At 29.6% G+C, this 27,804-nt stretch overlaps 4 protein-coding genes across 5 annotated transcripts; 3 read left to right on the top strand and 1 right to left on the bottom strand.

The window, feature by feature from the left end:
* Positions 1-185: 185 nt before the first annotated feature.
* LOC126846742 (checkpoint protein HUS1) lies at positions 186-1,867 on the bottom strand. The gene is made up of 6 exons (XM_050586528.1): positions 1,621-1,867; positions 1,346-1,552; positions 1,155-1,264; positions 970-1,077; positions 646-829; positions 186-570 (listed from the first exon to the last, which is right to left on the bottom strand). The coding sequence occupies exons 1-6, from the start codon at positions 1,670-1,672 to the stop codon at positions 392-394; spliced, it is 840 nt and encodes a 279-aa protein (XP_050442485.1). The 5' UTR covers positions 1,673-1,867; the 3' UTR covers positions 186-391.
* Positions 1,868-3,553: 1,686 nt separating this feature from the next.
* Positions 3,554-7,082, top strand: LOC126846906 (V-type proton ATPase subunit D). Its single transcript, XM_050586761.1, has 6 exons — positions 3,554-3,788; positions 5,228-5,345; positions 5,410-5,557; positions 5,616-5,831; positions 5,915-5,993; positions 6,389-7,082. Exons 1-6 carry the CDS (start codon positions 3,748-3,750, stop codon positions 6,513-6,515), a joined length of 729 nt encoding a protein of 242 aa, XP_050442718.1. The 5' UTR covers positions 3,554-3,747; the 3' UTR covers positions 6,516-7,082.
* Positions 7,083-14,598: 7,516 nt separating this feature from the next.
* Positions 14,599-19,807, top strand: LOC126847141 (glycoprotein 3-alpha-L-fucosyltransferase A-like). 2 transcript variants are annotated; one of them, XM_050587218.1, is made up of 6 exons: positions 14,599-14,689; positions 14,819-15,102; positions 16,538-16,568; positions 16,638-16,963; positions 17,674-18,113; positions 18,207-19,807. In XM_050587218.1, exons 2-6 carry the CDS (start codon positions 14,851-14,853, stop codon positions 18,538-18,540), a joined length of 1,383 nt encoding a protein of 460 aa, XP_050443175.1. In that variant the 5' UTR covers positions 14,599-14,689; positions 14,819-14,850; the 3' UTR covers positions 18,541-19,807. The 2 variants fall into 2 exon arrangements, with proteins under 2 accessions (XP_050443175.1, XP_050443176.1); XM_050587219.1 differs by lacking the exon at positions 14,599-14,689 and having other exon boundaries at positions 14,722-15,102; positions 18,194-18,317.
* A 275-nt stretch (positions 19,808-20,082) lies between these two features.
* On the top strand, positions 20,083-27,337 carry LOC126847140 (beta-glucuronidase-like). The gene is made up of 12 exons (XM_050587217.1): positions 20,083-20,424; positions 21,158-21,340; positions 22,057-22,232; positions 22,737-22,882; positions 23,562-23,752; positions 23,830-23,970; positions 24,059-24,231; positions 24,318-24,461; positions 24,592-24,676; positions 24,989-25,165; positions 26,754-26,895; positions 26,986-27,337. Exons 1-12 carry the CDS (start codon positions 20,224-20,226, stop codon positions 27,138-27,140), a joined length of 1,914 nt encoding a protein of 637 aa, XP_050443174.1. The 5' UTR covers positions 20,083-20,223; the 3' UTR covers positions 27,141-27,337.
* Positions 27,338-27,804: the final 467 nt, after the last annotated feature.

Genomic DNA, 27,804 nt, shown 5'->3' with positions numbered 1-27,804 from the left:
CATTTTCCAAAACCAAATATAATAGTTTTTGTAGTATTTAAAAATATATGATTGTACATTATGTTTTTATTTATTCTCTTACTTAATTACATAAGAATAATAGTTAGTTTAACTGTTCATTATAATATAAAACTGAATAAAACTATTAATAATATAATATAAACAAATATTTTAAAATTAATTGATATTCGTTAGTAGATCAATTGCTTTTTTCACATCATATTAGGAACAAGTAACACAGGGTTATTGAAATTTTATACTACAGTAAAATTTCAAAATTATAATTTTAGAAATTTTTTGATCTTTATACATAATTATTTCACTGAAATGTCACTATAACATGGAATTTGGATAGTCATAAATATTTTTTTAAAATTATAATATTTTACTGTTAATCATCAATTCCACTTAAAAAATAATGCAATACAAATTCGTCTTCCTCTATCGAGCAGTGCAATAATGTTCCTTTTACCACATGACATAATATTCTTGATAAATTCAAGGGTTCACAGTTTAAAAACTGAGAAAATTTCTTTATGTCTACTAAAGTTGAATATTTCGTTTCGCCATCTTAAACAATAATACTAATTTATAAATAGGTAAAGGTATTTGATGAATATTTAAAAATATAAAAAATTAGCTTACATAATGTTTTTGGGTTGACTACTTCAAGATTACTAAAATGAGTGTCAACTGTGGACAACAAATTTGATATACCCAGAATCATCTTGCCAGAAGTATTCAATGTTACCATCAACCTAGGGCCAATACGTTTCATGTTATCTATGACGTGCCGTACTACTCTTATTGATGGTAAAATAACACTTATCTACAACACCAATATTTTATAATATTATAAACAAAAATTAAAGATTAAAATACATCTCATGTAAATGAAACTATGAATAAAGTACGTACTAAAATATTTGATTTTAATAAAATCTTTTAGTTAAAATAAACTTCACTTACATTAGGACTTGGTATATTTGGCTCATTATATTCAGACCATTCCGTTGGTGCTATAACACTTACGGGAACATCATGAACACACAACTGCTTGCTGGAAACTAGAGATTCCTAAAATACATATTATATTACTAATATATAATTATGTATCATAATATTTAATAGTTATACATAATATAAAATCTAACCAATTCTAGCTCAACCGTTAAACAAGGCGAAAGTTTATCTGTAAGTTTCATTTTTAGTGTTTTTACTGAATTTGTTTGCTTAGCAGAACTCAGAGAAGATGCTAACATATCTGAAATTTAAATATTAGTTATTACAATTAATAGCGTGTAATATTTACTTAAGTTAAGCATATAGTAAGTTCGGCATATACCAATTGGTAAACTAAAAAATATTTCATTTTTTTCTGTATCTCCACTCATAGTATAGTCTTTGAAGAATGATTGTTGATCCAAAACTGACCATACGCTGATCTGATTGCTAGCAGCAGCTGATTCATGTAGTGCAATCAAAAACAGTTTTTTTTCACTTAATCGTATTACTACATTCTTGCATAGCTTGGACAATATCATAACTATGCCTAAAAATTATTAGATAAAAAATTAAAATAATAAACATTATAGTTAATTAACAACATAATACACATACTATAAAACTGTCTCATACAATGAGGATCAATTATTTTTCCTCGAAATTTCATAATTTTTAATAATTATTAGGTTTACAATGTTAGAAGTGATTGCTACCCATTTTATACAACAATATATTTGAACAATTGAACAATAAGCAAATTAGATATTATAGTACTTGGTCGGTATATGTATTGGATTGTAAGTTTGCTATTAACTATATAGTACCAATTTTCGATTAAAAGTTAAAAAAATTAAAAAAACTAATTTTTATATTTGTTTTTTTTTTTTTTTTTATTAAATATAGTCCGCGACAGCTATGGTCATTGGACTTATATTTGTTTTGTTATCACAATTTTTATCTAATCAAAAATGTTCGAAAAACCCGCCATTTTAGTAGATAACGAGAAGTCATAAAATAATCACAGATGTGGTATATTATACACAGAATACAACAATATTTATCTGTGTACATAATAGAATAATGAGGTCATGCCGTCATGGACAAAGTTTACGTCTTGAGATTATAGTGATCAATTATGAGTTAGTCTTTATTGTAGGTATCTACAAAATAAAGAGTCCTAATAATCTGTCTCTCTCGTGTAGCCAATAGGTTTTAGTTTTTAATTTTTACTCTCCTTTTCACTCTTCCCAAAAAATGACAGCGTCCCCCAAGTTTAGGTACAGTCGTACTGCGTACAGAATATATTAAATTAAATAATATAGGTATAATAATAAGAAAATATCACAGATATATGTTTATATATCTGTGGAAAATATTTAATGTGTTCCGTGGTTTATATATTATATCTAGTTATCCATTATTTTATTATCTATAAAATATATTATCTGACTAGTGACTACTGACAATGAGAGCAAGTCGAGGAGAAATTTTTTTTCAAGTAAACGCGCCCACGCCAATCTGTAGATAATAGAAATCCAACTCGATAAATATTTAATGAGAATAATGTAATTAAAAATGTATTTTATTATTATGGTAGATACGATTAGGGTTCATCGTCTGTCTAAAATAATTTATTGCCGTTGTTACCCATATAATATTATAACAAAAATATTTTAAATACCTGTTGACTACATAAAAATCGTATATGTTATACCGCAGTTTTAGATCTACCTACGGTCTATTTTTCAGACCTTAAGTTCTAAAACTTCGTTTAAAAAAAAGAAATAAAGAAAATGTTTCCACCTATTTAGGGAAAAGGTTTTATGATATGTTTTTGGATGATCAACGTTTATCGACAATACTATGCCCAAAAAATAATCCATGCAGATTTGTAACTAATGCAAATTCATTTAAAAAATGTATTGAGCATCGTAATATTAAGGGGAACGGAAAGCGCTATTATTAAGAGGCAAAGGTTTGGCAATAGTTGACAAAAATTGTTCTAATAGCTATTTTAAACAAGCGGACTAATTTTAAGGTAAAATTATATTAAGTTTTTCTAATTATAATACTTATTTATTATTCTCCGATTCTCCGATATTGTTATTTTTCTCCGAGTTATGGCGAAGGTTTAAAAAATTACTTTTGTATAAGTCATTTACTGGCGTATTTATTGGATGGGTTTAATTTTTTTTTTTAAGTGAAGTTACCATTTTTTCTATGGGGGCTAAAAGTCTGATTTTTGACTAAACCAGAAATCCTTGTGAGTTGTGTTACTACTGTTTTTTAATATTTATCTCTCATTAAAAAAAAAAACCTTAAATAAAACAATAACTATCTTTTTTTACGCTCATACAAACAAATAAACAAAAATGACATTGTTAAAATGCCTTCTTAAATTAAGCGGTTTAGAGCACCTAATGAGCTGTGTCAGTGATAGAGAAACTCAGCTGCATTTTTTCCCCCATGTTATCAAAGCACAGCTGTTTGTTTATCCCCATTATATTTTAATATTACAGCCAGCTGCCAGTGGGCTGCCCAACCCAAACAGATAATTTAATGTTCCAAAACCTTTTACTTGCATAGTTGTATAGTCGTTTAACTGTTCGTATTTCGTTAATCAAGGGAAATACGTTTTTTGAATTTGTATGGATTCAATTATCATAACATTTAAGTAATCTACTATCTATAAGCATAATTTCTCGATTCAATTTCTTCTTTTTTTAATTATAATACCAAAAAATGTCGGGTAAAGACAAATTGCCAATGTTTCCATCCCGCGGGTAAGTAAAATATAATAATATAGTGATAAGGAAAAATGATATTTGGGCGTTGGCTTTGGTAAAAAACAAATCTCAAAAATATACCTATTATTGCCAACATGTTGTAGGTATAACAATATTATGTTAAATTATTATATTATTATCAGTTTTGCAATAGCAGTAATTTACCTCCCAAGGATTACTGGTTTAATCCTAATTTTTTTGTTATCATTTCTTAAGCGGCAATAACAACATTTATCTGTTAAATGAAATTTCAGAATAAATGTTCTTAACCAGACACCTTTTTTGCCATCTTGTAGTGTTTTTTTTTTACCCTGGTTGTAATCTAAATCAGAAATCGGCAGACTTTACTAGTTAAATAGTTATACCTACTTGAAATTTGAGAATAATTGTTGTGCGTTACGGCTCTTTTATCATGTAGTCGTAGTGAGCTGCGACGGACAAGCCCATAGCCATGCAATAAGAAAATGTATGTGCTACTACAGTATAATATCGGTTCAAACCCCTATAGAACTCTCGGTAGGATAAAACCTCCAAAGAAAAAAATAGCTTACCTAGAGGAAATAAAAAAACCAACCTGTCACTGCACTAAAAGCAGTCACTGACTTAACTGGGACTGCGGTCATATATTAACTATGTAAAGAAACTCATGCCCCTACAAGACTCTTGTACGGGGGCTCACTCTTAAAAACCCAGAGAAAAAAATATCTTACCCAAAAGGAATAAATAAAAAAAGCTAACCTGATACTGCTCTGCAACATAACAAGTCTAAACTGAGACTTCTGGCCCACCCTTCAAAATAATAAAAAAAATTAAGAAAGTAGACATAAATTAGTGATGGACACAGAAAATAATTGTGAGAAGATAATTAGTATATTTTATTATACCAAACCTAAACACTTATCAAACAAACTGCTGTAATTGTCAATCACATGGCTGACATCGCAGCAATTCTATGGTCTGATGGTGACGAGAGTGGCACAAGTACTGTAGAGCACCACTGATGTCTTGCCCAATGTAACTATAACTTTTAAAATAGAGGGGTCTGCGTATTTTTGACTTTAGGCACATTATTAGTGTAAACACACTACAAAGATAGCAAAAAAATAAAAGATACATGATGAAAAGTATTTATACCAATTTAATTATCTGTTTTTTTCTACACTCACTACAACATACTTTTGTCAAGACAAAAAAAAAATGTTTTGTTAAGTCTAAAAAGTTATCAGTTACTTTCCACACTTAATTTGGTCTTGTGCAATAGGAATGATTGAAATCGTTTGTATGCAAACATTTTTGTCATACAGCCATTAAGTTTTAAAAGTGGCATTGCGTAAACACATAATTATTTACATAATTAGATAGAATAAACTAAATTTAACAATAAATAGCGATGAGTTTAATTTTAAAATGTTTAATATTACTTTATATGATTTTAGGGCTCAAACATTGATGAAAGGTCGACTTAAGGGAGCCCAAAAAGGTCACAGTTTATTGAAAAAAAAGGCTGATGCTTTACAAATGAGATTTCGTTTAATTTTGAGCAAAATCATTAAAGTAAATACATTGTACTACTAAATTTCTTGTATAATTTTGTTACCTAATTAAAGTATTTTTCTAGACTAAGACATTAATGGGTGAAGTAATGAAAGAAGCTGCATTTTCTTTGGCCGAAGCAAAATTCACTACTGGTGATTTTAATCAGGTTGTCTTACAAAATGTCACTAAGGCTCAAATTAAAATTCGCACAAAGAAGGACAATGTTGCTGGTAATTATAAACTATGTGACGTTATTTTTATTTTATTTATTGAGTTAATTTATTTTAGGTGTAACTTTACCGGTGTTTGAAAGTTATCAAGATGGCACTGACACATATGAATTGGCTGGTTTGGCCCGTGGAGGGCAGCAGTTGGCTAAACTTAAGAAAAATTATCAAACTGCGATTAAACTGCTAGTTGAATTGGCTTCTTTGCAAACATCTTTTGTAACACTTGATGATGTTATTAAAATAACTAATAGAAGAGTCAATGCAATTGAACATGGTAATAAATAATAATCTTTAAGAATATTGTATTAATATGTATAAACATCATAGAAGTTATTTAAAATTGTACTTTTTTTCTAGTTATCATCCCAAGAATTGAAAAAACACTTGCTTATATAATTTCCGAACTTGACGAATTAGAACGAGAAGAATTTTACAGGTATTTAATTGTTGCTTTAACTATTTTGCTTAGTTTTCTTATATTTTTGTAATACATAGTGTAATTATTTTGTTGATCATTTTAAGTGTTTTTTCAACAGTATATAAAAAGAGCCGTCAGGCTTTGCGAGACTAAGAGCCAAAATATGTATAGTAATGTGAAGTCAGCTATAATTTTTTAACCCCTTAACGCTGACAATTTTTTTTTTTTTTTTGGAAGTTAGTTCTTTTTTGTCAAAAGTGGATATAACATAAAATGTAGAATCTAACATGAAATAAATAGTTGAAATAAAAAAAAATTGGAAGACAATCAATTTATAAATTATTATATTATATTATATTTGAATCAATTATGCATACAAGTGTAATTTACTTTTTATCTTAATGTTTTTGAAGATTAAAGAAAATTCAAGACAAGAAAAAAATTGCTAATAAAAAGAAGGAACTCCGAAAGCAAGAATTAAAAGAAGCAGAAAATGTTCAAAACATGTTAGATGAAGGTGATGAAGATTTATTGTTTTAAAAAGTTATATCTCGTGTGTTATTATTCCAAATAAATTAATGAACTAGATGTTGTATTAAGATGTAAAACTTTTTTTTCTGTGTATACAAAAGAAAATTTGTGGTTTTAACACGATTTTTAATAAGATAATTTAAAAAAAAATCAAATTTAGATTTGTATTGTACACCTAATTAAAACCATTTTTTCAGTTACCATATGTTATTATCATTATTATGACAGAATTTTATTAAGCATTTTATAATTGTACTATTTCTAAGTTAAATATTTTAATTTTCAAATGAATCTAATAAAAACGATCTTTGGATTAGTTATCATACAAAAAAATAGTGTTGTATAAGGCAACAAATAAATAAAATAGGCTAATTTGGTTTGTGTTAAAGTTTAAGTGTATTGTTTATGTAGAACTTTTAAGTCTCTAATGTTTAGTAAAAGCATTCCACCATTAAGCAGCACTATTTTGAAACAAAATTATTTGAATAAAAAGTTCCATAAGAATATTCAATAAATTTATTTATATTACTTATTTTATTATAATTATTTTATTGAATAAAACCAGTTTCTTCATTTTTCGTTCATATGTATTATCCATGTTCATCTATTTATTTATATAATGCATGTGTATATTTTTTTTATTAATTAAAACTATTAGTAAATGTACATTTTTGATTTTATAATACAAAGTTACATGCATACAACAAAACTTATCTAATTTGATGATATATAGGTGTGTATTACACTACCATGTGCAGGGTACACACTTTATGAAGTTTAATTTTTTTTATTTGTATTTTATTGAATTAAGTTCTTTATGGTAATGTTATGTTAGTATTGCCTAGTAATTTATGCAATTACATTTGTTTTAGCAAATAGCAATTGCATTAAAATGCAAGTAAGAAATTCCTACCAACTAAAATTTAGTTTGTGTTTATTAGTCGTATTATAAAATATGATAATACATTTTTGTGTTATTAATATGTTGGATTAAACTAGTACTTTGTTTATATAAACTTCTTAATCACCACTATTTTTCAATTTTATTTTCTCTTTACAAGGAGCTCAGTTTCTATTATTTGTTCCCAAATTATAAAGATGCAAGTTTCCAATAACCGTGTTCACTGTTCCAGGAAGTATAGTTTTAAAAGTTCAGTTCCTTTATTTGTTCTGGAATTTTAAAACTCCTCGTACGGTATTTAACAATTAATGTCTCCTTCATCATATTTTCTCCGGAATATTAATGATAATCAATCTTTTATGATTTTATTATTATTATATAATAATATATTATATTATAAGACGAATAGTTCCTAATGAAAATTCAGCCATGTCTGTCTCGACTTGACATAATTTAATAACCAGTCCCTTCTCTTATTACAAAAAACCTGCTTAGGTTAATGTTGGTTTTGAATTATTATAGTAAGACTCAAGCATCCAGATATAGTTCCGGGCAAAGTTCACATTTTTAAATAAAACTTTAAAAAAATAAATTAATTTTCTAGAATAGGCCACTAGAATATAGCAACCTTGTACATTTAAAACTAAGTTTAAACACATTTGTTTTCACCAAGTTATTCTCTCCAGAGTTTAAAACTAATGTCGGAAAACCACCAAAAATTCGGATTTACACAAAAAAATAACCTTACACCATTGTAAGGTTATTTTTTTGTAGTTATAGAATTTTTTGTATTTATAGAACTTTATTCGATGACCATTCATCGTGGTCAGTCGTGGAATTCACAAATCTATAAAGATGATAATATATGAAAGTAAACTCAATTATTGAAAAACGTTTTAGTGCACTTGTCTACACACAACCCAATAAGAAAAGGTGAAAAAAAGAAAATATAAAAATGATTAGAATAAGAGGTTATAATAATAATAATAATAATAATTAGTTTATAAAAAAAATGAGAGTATTTAGTGTGCAAAATTTAAAATATGATTATGGTTAGCATGCAAGTTATTCTGTGGATGGGGTGCTGTTTGGTTCGCCTTGTGCCTGTGTCGAGTGGACGTCCCAACCGACTTGAACCAAAGCCGGTATCTCCTCTGTATAGCATAGAATAAAAATATAACACTATTTATATATAAAAAAAAAAAAATTGACTTACCGCCCGGTTTTGTGTTTCTTGCTTAGCTTTTACACTATTTATGAGTTCACTTGATACTAATACCATTGACGTTTCTGTTATTGAACATCATACTTAAATCCAATTTTGAATTTTATTTCAAAAATAATAATAATTTTAATTTATTTACTTAATCTCAGTTAAAATAAAAATGTCTATTAACAAGTATCAAAACTATTTTGCCACCGAAAAAACTTTCAAACTTCAACGAAGTAAAACCTAATAAAGGTTCAAAAATGTAAGTGGAAATTACATACAAATCGAAATAGATTATAAATATATTTTTTTTTATATACAGAAACACTTAAGATAAAAAAAACTATAAAAAAATATATATTGTATGGTTTTTGTCAGTACACACGTTAGATTTTACTGTTACTATATAATTATTTAATAAACAAATATTTTGTTGTGTAATTTTGAACTTATTATCTGTAACCTATAACTGTTTTGTCTTCACTTTAACTTTGTATTTATACCAAACCAATTTTGTTTATTAGTAGACAACCGTTGCACAGTGGACTCCGGTCGTGGACGCGGATTGAAGAGGTCATGTGAAGGCCGACGTCCAAGCGAGTCAGGTAACCCCAAATAGCTGTCAATAAACGATTTTACCTGAAAAAAAATTAGGAAAGTTTTGAAACTTGTCATAAATTTTCTTTACGATCTGAATGACCAAAAAAAAATTCGCCACCTCTCCGAAGACCGAAAGTGTCCGCCATTTTATTTTTTTAATATATCATTATATATAATATTATATATGTATATTATAATATATCTATATATTATTTTTTTATATTAATTATCATCAAAAATATAAATTTTACAACAAAAACACTTCTATTCAGCATTGTCTCCAATTTTTCGAAAGATTTTTTTGGTACTTATTGGTTTATTATTTTTGCTTTACTGCATTATTTTCAAGTATTATCGTGTATTAAAAACAAAATAAACTTAACAAAATGCAGTATTTCCATAAAGATATTTTTTAGTATAATAATGGTTATAGTTAGTACCAAGGTATCTGAAAAATCTCAATAAATGTTTTGCTACATTTTGTCGTGTCTGACTAGTACCACGACCATTTCTAGATCAAATAGTGTAAATACTGCAAAGCCGTTTTAGCTAAGATTACTTGGTAAATATCCAGTATATGCATTGAGAAATTTGATTACTAATAAAATAAGCAGTATCTCCATTGTATATACTGCTTTATTCCCTAGGACATGCTACTTAGATGTACATACTGTGTTTTTCCCTAGTATTTGACAATATTTTGGTTGGTGCGACATTTTATAATGCATTTTAAAGCATTTCTGATGGAGATACAGTGTTTTTCCTAAACATAAAAAAATACGCTGAATTATCCAAGTATCCATGCATTTAATTTTTGTAACCTACTGTACATAACAATATTCAACATACTTTTTTAATAATTTTCTTTTACAATAGATGGGATTTTTGGTTAATAAAGTTCTATTCGAAATAAACTAGTAAATGATTTTAATTAATAATTATCATAAAACATTTTTATATATTGAACAATACTTCATATACATTTAAACTATTAATTAATTTTTATAAACTAAATTCTACGTTTTGGATGTTTAGGTATTTCGTTTACTTATCTTCTAAGCAGTCTTCATCCGAATCACATTGTTCAATGTAGCATGTTTTACACTTTAAACCCTGTTTTCGACAGCTGCATGCTGGTCCATAATTTTTCATGTACGCACATGATTTTTTTTCCAAAATGCAGTTTGGAGCTGGCTTATGTTAGGAAAATATTGGTTGCAATCCATTTGTAGCGATTTGCCACCCCCAATCTTTGGCATTTTTTTCATTACCGTACCACATTTGAAGTTTGAACCTGATGGTATGCCCGGTATACCGTATAAATGCTGTCTTAAAGCCTCTATTGAAGGAGGCAAGCTTTCCAAATTAAAATTTTGTTTGGCTGTATTTTGGTCAAAAGAAAAAAATCTGTAGTTATTGATTTCTGTTTGTTTATCTGGCGCACCATATAGTTTTAATATATGTTTTTCACCGCCTCTAAAAATATTGTCTAGTAAGGAATGTGGTCTATTGAAGACATGATTTCAAAATATTGTAGCCATAATTTTGAAGTAGCGCCATTTGCTTTGATTTCATTCAATTGATTTTGAAACTTTTTACTTATTTCTATCATTACACGTTCCTTACAGATTTGGTCAAATTCAATTGGATTGATAAATCGTTGCCAACATATGACGTTGCGTATGCGTGGCCAGTAAGCATTTTATCTGCTGTTACAAGTGCATAAATTGTACTGAAAATGTCTTTTAACCCACTTACTGGGCATAATGTATCCAACTGCACCAAAAAATAATATTAGCAAATGAAAGCCTAAACTAACAATAACATTCGATTATATTAGAACTTATTTCTCGAGCTTTGATGTACAGTGGTTGGTCAAAAGTCACTACGCAAGTGTTTTGATCTAATGTTGAACATTTATTTGATGTAAAGTTTAATACAGTATTTATAGTGTCATAGTTGCTCGGAGGTAAATTTACAAATGGAAGAGGAACTATGCGTGTTTGTGAAAATGAATTATTATTCTTTGTAATGTTTGCCATAAACGCAGTCCAACCTTGTATGGAAGTCCTCAATAAGTTCAACTAACGAAAATTGTCATTCCTCACTTTCTTCAGTATTTTTAAAAATTATGTCCATAGCTTCAGATATGGAGTCACAGAAAAAAGCCAAGAATCATATTTTTTTTAAATTTTTGTCAGCAAAATTTTTGAACAGAAGTATTTTTGCCGTAAAATAAATATTTTTGATGATAATTGTTATCATCCCACCTTAAATTTAAAGTATTCTAAAAAATATTATAGGAAACGGTCCAAGTGAGTTGATAGATAATTTTTTCTCCTCTATAATTTTCCATAATTGCATTTTTGCTCTATATTCAACCAAATGCCCACAAAAGTGATTATGTCTAACAATGTTTAGACCAACAACTATTTAATAATTAACAAGTCGAGATGTGGCGCTTTCAAACAAATCTCCCAGAGCACAAACCAAACCAGTGTCCGGTTCAATGTAATCTCTATTTAATATGTTGAACACAATTCAACTGTTTTAAATTCTATTTTCTTACCAATTACACATTTACACCTAATATTGTGCCCACCATTAAGCATTATAATATACCTAGTTTGGGATATTATGCTTGTGTGGGACAGGAAGTTATTGTTAATATTGTAAATCGAGTAAATAAATAAACAGAATATCGTCTATTAATCCTAATAAGATGTTTATAATTTTACAAACAGTGATGGTACGTCGGAAAACGAAAACGAAGCGCCTAGTATGGTTATCGTCGATCAATCGTTAATCCCAATTGATGAAAATATTATCGATTTCAACAAGTAATCAATTAATATAATTTCCTAGGGTAGGGGCTGTATGAAATATAGAACCCGTTCAAATACACCTATACACCATTCCCATCCCCTCTTATTTATGAACAGTAACGGCAGTGTCGACGATGTAACTTGTGATGTGTCAACCGAGTCGGCTGAACATGTGCCAAGTGAAGAAACCTATGCTGGGCTTATTGACGTACAAAATATTAAACAGGAAGTAATAGACGACGAATATGAAAACGTGTACAACCAGTACTTGAGTCAATGGACTACCTACTCGGACGACTCGGAAACCGAAATTACCTGTCCAATTATCAAGCAAGAAGTCATCGACGAAGAATACCACCTGAGTCAGTGGGACGATCGGGTGCCTTCGACCAGCTGGGAGGTGACCTATACGGAATTAACCGATCAGAGAATTAATGAAGACTATAGTGACGATGACGACAAGTATATTCAGTACCTGCGCTAATAAACTACGTTTAAAAATAATTTTTACACCATCTATTACCACCCATCTAAAATACGTTCGTGACGTCACATAAACTACATTGTTTAATGTTTATAATGTTTTTGTAATGTACCTAATGTATTCTTTGTTTTGTTATGTATTATTTCTTCTATCTTTTCTTACAATATGTGTTGATGTGTATTGTGTACCTAATACTGTGTTATAAAAAATATTTTTTCGTAAATGAAATGTAAATCATGTAATTGTTGTACCCAAATTAAATACTTGTAAAATTGTACGTTGTGTTTACTAGATTTGTTTTTACAATGATGGCTTTTAATTTTTTAGCAGCTCTCTAGTACAGAAATCGTACCTGAAATGGTAACTATATTGGGAAAAAATATATAAAAAAAAAAAATTTACCCCTTCCCCTTCAAAATCGAGAAAAACAATTACATATATTCCAATTAAATTTTTTTTTAAATAGTCGAATTAGTGACATATTTATGGAATATTCTCTAAATACAGTAGATAGTACCGATAAACATTGACAAGCCAAAAAAAAATATCATAAACCCTTTACCCTAGAAGAGATAGAAACGTTTTCTTTATTTCAATTGGATGGAGCCACAGCTCATACGTCCCGTCGTTCTCGGGCTGTTTTGCAAGAAATTTTTCCTGGTCGCCTGATCTCCTATTTCTTATGGGGATACCTCAAAACTGAAGTTTTCAAACATCGACCTAGAATCATTAGAAGAACTACAGGCTATCCGAAAGAATTTCACTTAACTCATTTTAACTTAAATTTTATCTTATTTAGGGGATTGCATGCGGTCTGTTTTTAAGGAGTTTTGTATAGGCAATATTTAAGAAAAAAAGAGGTTTTAATAAATTCGACCATTAATTTACCGGTTAATTTGTATAAGCTTCAAGGTGTTATTTTTAATTTGAAATAATTTGTTCCATAAGTAAAAGCCATTTTGTTTTATTTTAGATCCAAAAGCCAGACAAAATATCAAAAACATAGGATAGTCCTATTTCAATTCTGTAAAGAGATTCGAGTTCTTTGGCTACTTTACTATGTTATGTTGGAAGCCGATTTTCATTTAAACAATTCAGTTTTTTGTAACTAAATAAAAAATTAAATTTGCAATTTTTCAATATTCAAACCCAATTTTTTTACAGTAAAGTTGCCAGAGAACTCGTATATCTTTACAGAATTGAAATAGGACCATCCAAAGTGGTCGAAATTTTGTCTGGCATTTTGGTCTAAAACTTCAAAAAAACCGACCACATGCAATCCCCTTAAGAGGATACTGTGCGACATACTTATTAACGAGTAATCAGTAAGGTATAAAATCTTTATAATCGTCTATTATCATAATAAAAAAAAATCCTTTTGATATTTAATAATTATTGTATGCGACTAATATTCTTATATTAACAATGTAGTTGATTAACATTTTTGTGTAAAAATATCTTTTGATGATACAATTTTTTAAGAAGCTGAGCTGTTTTAATGGCAATGTAAAAAAGTTTAAGATATATCTTGATTTTGTTATGAGCACTTATAGATAAAATATTATTAGTAATTGAGTTTAATATTTTTTTTTCTTTATATATTTACCTTAAAATTGATTATCAACAATCGCTTGTGTCAAAATGTATATTATTTTTTTTTAGTTTTATATATGTATTTTTACAGTTTAACTGCTTCTTAGTTCTTTAGAATATCTTTAAGACATCTCCTAACAGCCAAAGTTTAGTGACTTATTTGACTACTAAAAGTTCAGACACTATAATTAGTTAGTAAATAATAGTTATACTAATTGAACAGCGTTTTTTTAATACAGGACATTTTATGGTAGTTTATCACTTGGTATACACTACCTGACAGATGAGTCAACTTTTACAAAGTATTTAAATTACTATGCAATTTTAAATATTTTTAACTATGTATTGTTTTACTCTGTTAATTGCTGACATTGTAATCTGTGAGTACCAACTGTGAAATGCGGACTAACATAAATAGGTATGAATTGTTCTCGCATTTAAAACGGCAATGATCCTGCTGTAACACAAAATCCACCAGTGTGTAGGTTAGTTCAACGTTCGCAGTATATACATATTACACAGATGTACAAACAATGCAAATGAGTACAACGTGCGCCACGTTAACATTACGTAGGCCTAATATTGTAAACTTTCCATGAAAAAATTATTTTGTTTTTAAGCTTGCATGCATATTCGTTCAACTGCAGTATTCTATAGGAATGTTGATATAAATATTTATTCCGATATTCCGTTTTTTAGGTATCAGCTAACTTATTTACAAGTGGAGTGCGATGGGATCTATTTGTAAATGCATTGCCCAACAGCCATTAATAGTGCGACGTCTTTTAAGTATCGGTGTATTGACTTTGTCATTTTTAGTAATTATAGTGATTTTACACCAAAAACCTTCTATCATGGACAAGACCATAGACAAGACTACAGACAAGACCATAGACAAGACAATAGACAAGACCATAAACAAAACCATAGACATTTTACCAAGACATGTTACGGTGCCACCTACCGTCGAAACACAAAATGAAGTATATACTTTTCAATATTTATTTTAATCTTACCTCCTTTAAAACTAATGAGTTACCAACCCCGGAATGTATGTTTTTAATAACTATATGACTAACCATTTTAGTAACTATATTGTATAAAAACCTTACGGCGAAGTACATAAATCTTATTCCCAGTTAAAATTTCCAACTTTACTTTAGAATGATTTTATTAACAGTGGCTTTCTTAAAATGAAGAGGTGTATAATATTTTATATAATCTATATGTTCCTACATTATAAGAGTTTAGCTTAACGAGTACGGCGATTCACATTAGGTCAGGTAGTTGACTCATTTATTAAATGTAGTGTAATATTTAACCTTTAAGATTAATTATGATGCAAACGGTAAACAGAAAATGGATTATTCGTTAATACAAGTTGAGTATTTTGAAAATAATAAATAAACACTTGTATTGTTTTTATTGATTTCATATTATATTTCTAAAATGTTTTTATAGTATTATTATGGTTGTTATTATTTTCAAATGTTGTCTGTTATTATTTTAACTTTTAAGCATATGAGAATAATGAGATCGATGTATAGAGAGTGAAGTGACTAGAATGAATATAATACGAAATGAGTATATAAAAGAAGAAAATATTTTATTTGACTAACTTTATTAGCCGACCTCATATTTTTGGAAATAGGAGAGAGAATAATAAAACCGGTTTTCACAGATTTAAAATGTAGGACAATTAATAATTATAGATGATATGCTATTATAATTATAGTATGATATTTTGGTGGTCATTACTTTGACGTCCTCAGAGGCGAATTAATACATTTAACGTGAAGCTCCATAAATTCATTTTAAATTATAAATTCCATTTTTTTTTTGTATTTTGAAACTGTAGAATCTTTTAAAAAAATACATGATAAAAATGTAATAAAGTATTAAAGTGAATACATACATTTTTCATGTATTATACAGAAAATATGCTTAGACATTTTTTCAAGATTTACTATCAATTTTTTAATCGAGATTCAAACCGGAAATTGTATTCCACAATTTTAAGTGTATCTTACATAGAATATAACTATAACCCTAATCCTTATAAAACTATAGCATTGTGTTTGTGAGCATCGTATCAAACGGATACTATATATACTGTTCTAGTTGTTTTAAGATGATAATATTATTATTTGTTATACTTGTTAAAATGTACTAGACTGCGTGCGGCTGCCATTATAAACAGGTGTCTAAATATACAGCTTGTACATACAAAATTAATAGCTTCGTTAAAATAAATATTAAATAGTATACTATACCCACTTAAATATAGACCATAATTAGGAAAATAATTATATGTTTTATTTATAAATAATCAAACAATTAATTTCATTGTCGATGAAATAGACAAAATATTTAAAACATTTTTGATTGACTCGAGTTAAAACATTTTTTGGTTTCTAGGTCACTTTCAAAAATCCCTGGAGATTAAATGGTTTGGTTTGAATCGTATTTATCTCGTTTTTAGTAAACATTCATTAAAATGTCTCACTAACGTTTGCAGAGGAAATGGCAAACAGACTAAGGGCAAAAAACACAAATAAGCGTTTGATATGGCCAGAAGAATTGCCTTATGGTGACCGAATAATGGAACAAATTTTATACGTGCCGGAAACATACAAAAATGAAACATCAAAACTCAAAACTATTTTGCTCTATAACGGAATTGGCAATGATTGGGAGACACCTAGACTTAACCAAGGGGAGTTTTTAGATTGTCCAGTAAGCAGATGCTCACTCACTATAGATAAATCTTTGGCTCCAACCGTTGATGCTATAATATTCAGACACCATTATGAACGACCTCAACATAAAAGAGAACCAGATCAAGTTAGTAATAGTTTTAATACCATGTACAGTATTTTGTTATGCATCCATTTGGGTGCTAAAATATTAGGCGTTGCTCATAACTACTTCCAATTACACAAAAAACATAATATGGTAACCTAAAAGTTAAAACGTACATTGAATTTACGCTTATTATTGAACACAGTCTTATATTTTAGAGCATAAGTAAATGAGGTGTTTTACTTCATTTTTTTCTGTGTACAATAGGTAGTTTGTCAGGGAACATCTTCCTTAAGGAGAGGTAGCGTTAACTCTTCATGTGCTGCTTAAGCTTTTTTATTCCATTGCTAAATCAAAAATCAGCCTTTAGCTTTTATAAATTATTAAAGACAAACGATCAACCCTAATCGTATCCACCTTAATAATAATATATTCAGTTTTAATCGCATTATTCTCATATTGTATTTATCGATAGTTGTATTTCTATTATCTACAGATTGGTGGCATGGAAGCGTTTTTTTGAAAGTGTCAGACAATATATTTTATAGATAACAAAATAATGGATAACTACATATATATATATAAACCATGAAACAGATTAAATCTAATCTTATTTTATTATACCTATATTATACAATTTAATGTATTCTGTACTTGAACTGGGAGGGGACGCGGTCAATTTTGGGGAAGAGTGAAAGGAAAGTAAAACCTTTAAAATTGTTTTCTAACCTTTTTTTTATTCACTTCTTTAGATTTGGATTATTTATTACACCGAAGCACCCTACTCGACGGCCTATATTCCGGAATCCGACCGCGACATGTTTAACTGGACCGCGCATTACCGAATGGATAGCGACATACCGAACCCTTACGGCTACTGGTATGAATACGACGAAGAAGAGATGCAAAAACGATCCCCGTCGCTTTCCATCAGAAACTACGCACAAGGCAAAACCAAACAGGTCGCTTGGTTCGTCTCCAACTGTCATGCAAACAGTAATCGGTCAGAGTACGCCACCGAATTGTCCAAGTACATAACGGTCGATATTTACGGCCAATGCGGTCCCTTGGAATGTCCCAAGTCGGATGCGTGTTTTAAGATGTTGGAAACCACCTACAAGTTTTACTTGGCTTTCGAGAACGCCCACTGTTCGTACTACATCACCGAAAAATTATTCATGACCTCGTACTAGTAAGCGTAATACATATATATTGCAACAATTCTGAATTTATCCATTTTTATCTACAAACGTTGAATATACTGTTTCATAGTTTTACTTTCTAGCCACGACGTAATTCCCATCGTTTTGGGACCGTCCAAAAAAGATTACGAGTTGGTGGCGCCCAAAAATTCTTTCATACACGTCGACGACTTCGAATCAGCTCAGCAATTGGCAGCTTATCTACATGAACTGGACAAGAACGACAACCTTTATAACGAATACTTCAAATGGAAAGGCACCGGTGAAGTGGTTTTACATATAACCAACGCAATGTTTTACTGTCGTCTTTGCGCTATGTTACACGACGAAACCCATCCCCCAAAGAATTATGTCGACATCAATGAATGGTGGCGAGGACCGGGCGTGTGTCGTCATTACAATAATATCAAAGTATAATATACAATATATATTATTTAACTGTCTATTGTCATTGAATCAAACTTAAATCGAACGGTCGTTCGTTAATATATAATTTACATAATACATTATTTAATTTTATAAATACTTGTGTATTGTAATAATTTGTCATTTGTTCTGTTGTAAGTATATTGTCACTTATTAGTGGCCTAATTAACTTCAAATTGTTAGGGGGACTAAAGTATTAATAAAAAAATATTCGCAGGGTATATAGCATCTTTTTGGGGCTTCAGATGACTCAGGGTGGCTATAGCCTCTAGCCCCTCTCTTACAATTCAGAAATTGCGCAGGTAATTCAATAAAACAGGGTGATTCAAAAAGCGTGAACCGATTCCATGATCAAATATTTTGTAAGTAAATGTATGAATCAGAATGAGGGAGTAGCTGTTTGAAAGATTAGGTTTCTAAGTTTCAAATGGTTGCTACGTGATCGCGCTAGGTGCATCGGTCTCCTAAGGAAACCTTATCTGTGCTGTATCCTGCAACAAGGTTTATGGCCCATTTTTCTTCGAGGGAAACTCTGTTATAGGGCAAACCATCGAGGATATGCTACGAAAGGGCTCTTCCCTTAAAAGGAAACTGATTTTAATAAATACATTTTTCAACAAGATGGGGCACCTCCCCACTGGAGCCTATCAGTTAGAGCATTTTTAAATGTAACAGAGTTTCCCTTGAAGAAAAATGAATACAGCACAGAAAACGTTTACCTTAGGAGACCGATGCACCTGGTGCGGTCACGTGACAACCATTTGAAACTTAAAAACCTAATCTTTCAAACAGCCACTCCATCATTCTGATTCATACATTTACTTACAAAATATTTGATCATGGAATCGGTTCATTCTTTTTGAACCACTCTGTATTATACTGTGTATTGTTCTAGAAACAAATAAAAAATGCATGTCGAGAGCATAGCACACACATTTTCTTAAAAGCACTTTTTTCATTTTACGAAAACTTCGTTCTAATATATGTAAGGCTTTATCATTCACGAGTACAAGTATTTCAAGAGCAACGTGACTCTTCATTAAAAAAAAAATTGAGTCTTTGGTTTCCGAATTCAGCTATATACAATATCTATTGGGCTATTCGGTATCTATTTCTATACATAACTCAATTACTAAAAATAAAAAAAAACGCTTATCACATCTTTTCGGCTGTAATGTTAGGTTATGCGAGGTTATCAATTAAGTATGTAATACGTATATGTTAAAAATTTATAAATAATTTCAGAAAACGGCCAAAGTAAGATTATAATCTCCATCGTGTTAAAATATTTTTTTATACCTGAGTTTGATAAATAAAAGTTTTATTAAAAAAATATAATTATTTTGTTAAGTCTTTTGTTGCTGTTTGGTGGTACTTAATAATACATTTTAAACATTTGATTAAAAAAAAAGAAGGAATTCTGAACTCCTGACCTTTGCCGGCAACTAAGAGCTAATAACTATAAATTACAATATTATGCATACATAATGTCATGTCGACGCTCTGCGGTATACACGAGAGAACTCTCGTGGCTATTTCATTACAGTTTTTAAAAACCAGTTATTAAGTACAACTCTGCCCCTGATCAGTTTGATGTCTACAATACAGTTAAAATGATCTCCAGTCGATGATGTTGATGGGCTTGCTGTTAAAACATTTCGTTACTCTCCAACAATGGTCACAAGAATGATAGTTGTCATCACTGTGACATTAATTTATTTCATCTTCCCGGTTTCACATGCTTTGCTATTTCCTGCCGAAAGTGAAAGTCGAGAATTGCGTTCCTTGGACGGCCTTTGGAACTTTAAGATATCGCCTATTACCGCTCAAAATTTGGGATTCAAACAAAAATGGTACACGAAGCGATTCGAAGAAGTAATTTCACACGATAATTATGAAAACTATGTTCACTAAGTTTTATATTTTATTTTATTTATAAGGTTTTTTTAATTTACACATATTATCGATAAATATGAACTCTAGAGCAATTAAAAAAAATCTTAAACATTTTTTTAGAATTTTGTTTGCAGCATGCCCTCCCCCCTGTGGAGGTGGAAGTTTAGCTAGAAAGCGTCCTGTTATAGACGCTTTTTATCTAAACTTCAACCCCGATGCGGCACGTGAAGGAGTTGAGTAATCGAACTTAAATTTCACAGAATAATTTTTTTTTATCATAAAAAAATTGGGTGGGGGGGTGGGTTGCTACAAACAAAATTCTAAAGTAAGGTTTTACTAACCACCCTAATGAACACAGTGTACTTATATAAAGACATGTAATATGTGTATTTGATAAAGATAAAATTAATTGTTTTACTGTTAAAAGACAAGCGTATTAATTGAACCGTTAATTCATTTAATCGATAACATAACTAATGTAACATCTTAACTAACACTACCAATATTTATTTGTACAAAAACATTTTTTTTAAGTGTAACTTGAACCACTTGATTAAAATATGATTCATTTTAATATAAAGTTGAGAAATAAGACTAGAATTTTGATTTATTATTACAATAAAACTGACTAAAGCTTGTTTTATAGTCGTAAACAATTAATTTATATCTAGTTATTAATACATTACATACAATAATTATTTTGTACCTACAGTTGGGAGACTTTTGGAAGATGCCCGTACCGTCTAGTTACAACGACGTAACAGCCAATGCGACTTTAAGAGATTATGTGGGTTGGTCTTGGTACCAACATGAGTTTTTCGTTCCAAAAAGATGGGCTACTGATCAACTTAACGTTTTCATACGTTTTGGAAGTGTCCATTTCAATTCGACCGTGGTACGTCTTTATAGTTATAGGTGATAAACGTGTATATTAATTTTGTGATGTACACACACAACGCAACATGGGTTCGATTTATTTACTTACAAATAAACGTTTATACATGATAAATATTTTTATACTCAAAAACCATGACGTATGTTTACACTTATTAGGTTCAAAGTATGTGATAACTGATAAGTAAGTAAACATCCGTAATTATCACATTTTATAGACAAACATAATATTTAAGAGTCATGATTATACTATAAAAATGATTGTAAGTACAAAAACATAAATACAATGTATATTTTTAATAATAGAATATTCAAGTTATTGAGGATACTTTTGAATTCCGACTTTTAAGGGTGTTAAAGAATGCTATTTTGATAAAAAATGAATACCTAAATAAAAATATCAAATGACATTAAGTTTCTTTAATGATAGTGTACACGTGAAAAGGCTTTTGAGGTTTGATAAATTTAAAGTGACTTGTCAATATAAGAGATTTTTTAAATTGTATAAGTTTAAATCTTATGATTCAAAATGTAATGATATATTTACCATTGAAATAATAAATTAAATAAAGAAAAGTGAAAACACCCACATGTCACCTTTTAAGTCGCTATTCTGAAAAAAAATTGTAGATTTCGATTCGTCTCGTTTACAGGGTCGATAACTGAAGTTATACACATTGATACTGTTGATAGACATTCTGTATAATTATATTTTAGTGGTTAAATGGCGAGTGGTGTGTGGATCACGAAGGTGGCCATTTGCCGTTTACGGGCAATGCTACATTCTTACTCAAATACGGCGAACTCAATTTAATAGTTGTTGCAGCAAACAATACATTGGGACTAGACACAATACCGCAAGGCTTTATAAATTTTCCAAACGATACATACAAGTAATAAATATAAATATCTAAGACCCTTATCTAATACTACTATATTTGTTTGATTTATAAGCATAGTTGTTTAGATTTCAGGTTACATTAAAGTATTAAAAATATCAATGATTCCGTTTTAATTCTGATAAGTAACGTCGTATCTTATTTAAAATATATTATAATATATTATTTTATCTTTGATATTTTTAAATAGCTTTATTTGAAGTTAAGAAAAAAATTAAAGCGGTTAAAATTATTAATATTTATGAACATGATTCATGATAAATGTAATAAGCTGATGGGACAAATGCCAATTAATTTTTTTTTTTAATTATCCACTATAAGTTTAATAATTGAGCGGCTTATGTTGTACAAAATTGAATACAACATAAACTTTTTTAATGTTTTATTAAAAATTTGCATTTAAACTTACTACATTTGTCTTTAGCTATCCCACTAGAAATATTATTTTTTCACATTTGGCGAGTAAGCTACCTAATAAAGTATAGTTAACTAATTTAGGTATCCAGAAGGTTATAGAAAATACTCTCATAATTTCGACTACTTCGATTACGCTGGAATAAATAGAGCAGTTTATTTATATACAACGCCAAGAGTTCACATTTGTGACATTAACGTCACTACAAGTTTTGGAACAAATGGAGAAGGTATTGTGTAAAGCAATTATTTTAGTAAATATAATAATTATGTTTTAAAAAAGTAAAGCTTTCTAAATGACAAAACGTTGAAATTTTAGTTATATATGCTTTCATAAATAATATGTATAAAATTGCATTAAGGGGTGGGAAGACATAAATTAAGTTATAAATTCAATAGTTCCTATTTATAATACATAACAACATATAGGATTATTAACAAATTATCTTGCTTTACGTGCGAAGTTGGGTCTAGGGAAGTATCTTACTTGAGTTATCTATTGTAACTTCGCAATTCTCAAAACGACTTTCATAATTAGTTTTTGGCTTACATAAGTTAAAAAAAAAATGAATAAAATTATATTTTTAAATTCAAATGTAGACTTGATTTTTAAAAATCCATGAAAAAATTCATCGACATGATTCAGTTTAAGTTCTTAATTTTTTTAAAAGCTAAAATAATATTTGTTATCCTAATTTTTTGGTAAATTCGTAATGAGAAAGCGAGAGACTCTTTTTAAGAAAAACGTCTGTAATGAGGTTGTAATAATCTAATACAAACAAATTTTAATTACTAAAGAATCCTGTAGAAAAAAAATTATGCCAATTTTAAAAGAAAAATGTTTCATGGATATTATATTGAATGATTTTAAGCCACAGTCATTGCTAAATTGATATGGTTTTTTTTTAGGATTTGTAGATTTCAAAGTCGACGTTTGTGGAGGGAATGCCGTTAAATGTCAGGTCAAGCTTTTGGACTCCAATCGGACTATGGTCGCCAGCTCAGAGTTGTGTTTTGGACGGCTGACGATTTCGAACCCTACGCCGTGGTGGCCTTATATGTCTGGAAAAAGGCGTATAGCATATTTATACACATTCGAAGTTGGTTGAAATTGTTGTCGTCTCGTCAATTTGTGGGCACTTCGTCATTTGTATTGACTCGTTTGAATATGTTCAAGGCAAAAACCACCCTCGTCGAAAACACCGACGTTTATCGACTACCGATCGGTATTCGGAGTCTAGAGTGGAACTCCAAAGGGTTATTACTGAACGGCGAACCACTATACTTGAGGGGTTTTGGAAAACACGAAGATTCGATTGTAATGAAAACAAGTGGATAATTAATACAATTTTAACGGGGTTTCGGTAGAATCTCTCAACTCATTTCTCAACTATATATGTCTGCAGTTACGGGGCAGAGGATACAACGATGTGGTGAGTGCCAGAGACTTCTATTTGATCAAATGGCTGGGCGCTAATTCGTTCCGTACTTCACACTATCCTTACGCCGAAGAGACATTGCAACAAGCCGACGCCGAAGGGATCCTCGTGATCGTAGAAAGTGCTGCTTGTCAAATAACGTACATACCACACTACTTGTTTCACGGTGTAATTCAATATGTTTAATTAATATTGCTGTTTATGTACCATTAAAATGTTTTAACAGCACGTTTGGATCGAAACTACTGGAATCTCACAAGCAAACCATGACGGAAATTGTCAACCGCGACAAGAATCACCCCAGCGTCATTATGTGGTCTCTAGCAAACGAACCCACCAACAATGTGAATACTTCGACATCGTACTTCCAGTGAGACTTCATTATAGAAATGATTTAGTCCTAGCAATAATACTGACAATGACGATTTATAATTAAAATATTACTTCGCACTTCACTAACATTATGACAACAAACAAATTTAAAACTATTTTTTTTTAAGGACTCTCTATCAGCATGTTCGTTTAATGGATCCAACAAGACCTATAACGTTCGTTAACAGTCAGCCGATTCAAAGAGCAAAAGGTGTAAGTATAGATTTATTCCAAAGACATTGCCAAAAACACTGTTGTTAACTTCCAACATTAAAGGAAATTTACTGTCATGTACAAAAACATAAAACAATATCAAAGTCAAAAATGTTTTCTTGCCGCACCATTGCCCAAAAAGAACATAAAATATATAACGTTACAAAATGTTACAACTATTAATGTAAATTAAAATTATAATAACTTTACTAGGTATCTAATTTATTAGTGTATATTATTACATATCACTTATTACTTATTTACCAGAATTTAACGTTTAAAATTTTAAAAATTTGTTTTATTGTATTATAGATTGAATATATGGACGTCTTAACGGTGAACCGATACAGTAGTTGGTACAGCGATTCAGGACATTTGGAACTCATACCGTACCAAACGTACAAAGAATTAGAAGCGTGGAGTTTGAAATACGGAAAGCCAGTATTAATGACCGAATACGGAGCTGGTTCGTTATCGGGACTACACTCGGTATAAATGTTATATACAAAGTGATCAATTTAACGATAGGCACTCCTTTTATCTTAAAATAATTGCAATGTTTCAGTTTTTCTTTTTGAGGACACTTTTATTTATGTTATTTTATAATATTAAACAATTTTTCAATTTTTACTTTTTCAAGGCTCTTCCATCTTAAAAGGGTAACGTTTATATTTAGTTAACATTTTGGATTAAGCATGATTTGTTGAAAATATCGATTAGTCGATAACCAGTTTTGGATAATTACTTTTAAAATTATTACTTACTAATGTTTAAATTTTAGAACTGGAGGTGAAGTTAGGTAGAGTAATGAGTGCAGATAAAAATAATACTACATTCTCGCGTCCTAAATTCAAAACTATAATTGCTTTAAAAGTAATAAACCAATAAACCAGTCAACATTTTTAGAAAATTTTTCTTAATCTAAAGAGTTAATTAAATCTTACATTACTATTTAAGTTTCAAAAGTTTATAGAGCTCTGGAAAATATTTTTTTAAAAACGGTTTCAAGAAAACTGAGTAAACTTAGTTAAGAGTATCCACACTTCATGCAGATACATCAGTACATGGATATGTACATACGTTTTTTAGTAGTTTTTAAATATCTGGCCTTAATCGATTTACTGGCAACATTCATCAATATTTAACACTTCTCATAAATCAAGTTCCGTGGTTGGCCAGTAAGTAAGTGCCTACCTAACAAATTAATTTGCCTACCTTTATATATATCGTTATGTCCTTCTATATCCTGCAACTTGATGTATCTGCATGAAGTGTGGATACTCTTAACTTTATTTTCAGAATGACCCTCCATAATTCCTCGATAAAGAGAATGACCTCCAGCCATAAGACATATCCATGTCAAAAAGGTAAACATTTAGCAATTTTACAGTACTGTATAATAACATAAACAAAAATGGTTTCAAAAAAAAAAACACAAAATTGCAATTATTTTATGAGAAAAATACGTTAAATTGATCACCCTTTATAAAGTTGAAGTTGGTTCGAATGTACTAAAGTTTTCATGGATTGAAATATTATGTGGATAATTTTCGGATGTCTTCACTTTTATGCTGACATTTCAGAGTCAATGCAGTCCATCTTCGACGCGATAGTCACCGTTTAGTTCAATTTTTTTCTTTCTTCTTTCCTATTAAAATGTTGGTTTCCATATATTGCTAATTTTCTAACTATCTTCTCTATTGAAATTTTGCGGCCATTTTTTTAATTTCTATTGCTTCTTAGAACATATTTTTTCCGAACGTCGCTTCTTTGTTTAGTAGTTTTACTTTGAATGGTATGTCCGTTGTTTTCTGAATGTTCGGCTATTGCAGATTTGTTGACATCCCGTTTGTCTTATTTTATCCAGATCTCTATCGCTCTTTCAGTTTGTCCAACGTATGACTTGCCACATATGCATGGTATTTCATATTACACAATAATATACACCCGGTGTTTGCATATCTGATATTTTATCTTTCTGACACCGAAATAATGGTCCTATTATTATATTTTATGTTTTAATTTATATCCTAAGGAAATAACTAGTACCTATTGTTTGATCTTATTTTAATTTAAGCTTCCGGAAACTATGTGGAGTGAAGAATATCACGTGCTGTTGCTTCAAAAAAATTTCGATACGTTTGACTTACTAATAGCTAACGGCATTCCGTTGCTCGGAGAAATGATATGGAATTTCGCCGACTTCAAAACCCCCCAAGGTATGTATATATTGTACACAAATACCGTGTCATCACCATTACCTAGCATGTGAATTCCATTTTTAATTTGTGTAAATTATTTTTTTAAAGAGTACATAAGACCTGGCTTATGCGTCAAAGGCTTATTCACAAGAGAGAGACAACCAAAAATGGCAGCTCACGTGGTGAAAGAGCGTTTTCAAAAATTCACACACAACGGAGCACGTTCCAATTTAACACTTAACAATTTTTTTAACGAACTCTAATCCATTTATGTAGTCTTTCTTTAATTGGATTTACTAAGTGATTATAATTATTACTAATATTTATTGTGTATTAACTATTATATATTGTGAGTGCACTAGCCAATGGTCAACATGAATCTAAAAAATATTTGCATTATGTTGTTAATACATGGGAAACAACGACAACAAATAATAGTTATTACAGACAGACATTATTATACTATACAGTGTTTCATAATAAGAATGATTAATTATCCTACAAATTGTTTACTTAAACGAGATGTGTAATGTTCCAAATTAGTTATTTTAACTAACTTTTGCTCAGTAGTGATTAGTTAAAAAAATCATATCATTATTCAAAATCTAATAATAATTTGTTAGGTGTATTGATAAAAAAATTTGAAAGGGATCGCGGGAATAATTTGTATTCTTAACTTAAATAGCAGTTTTGTTGTATTACATTTTAATTTTATAACTTAAATTTTAAAAACAATGAAAACATTATGTGGATTTTCAAATAATTCTTAAAAATACGTCAACAATGATAATGTATAGATAGATCTGATTGAACATCATAATCATATTTTCTTATGTTTTACAATCTTACACAAATTACTTTACTTGTGAGTTCCAAAATTAAAACTGTTGCCGAAGAGGTAGGTAAAACTCGTGCGTACGTTTGAAA

Source organism: Adelges cooleyi, unplaced genomic scaffold (assembly GCF_023614345.1).
Source record: "Adelges cooleyi isolate 19-005CV unplaced genomic scaffold, UGA_ACOO_1.1 ACOO_flye_CR_arks_rails_tigmint_CR_PRNA_9, whole genome shotgun sequence".
NCBI classification, from domain to species: Eukaryota; Metazoa; Arthropoda; class Insecta; order Hemiptera; family Adelgidae; genus Adelges; species Adelges cooleyi.
The sequence above is the reverse complement of the archived record's forward strand: the minus strand, read 5'-3'. Positions and strand labels throughout refer to the sequence as shown.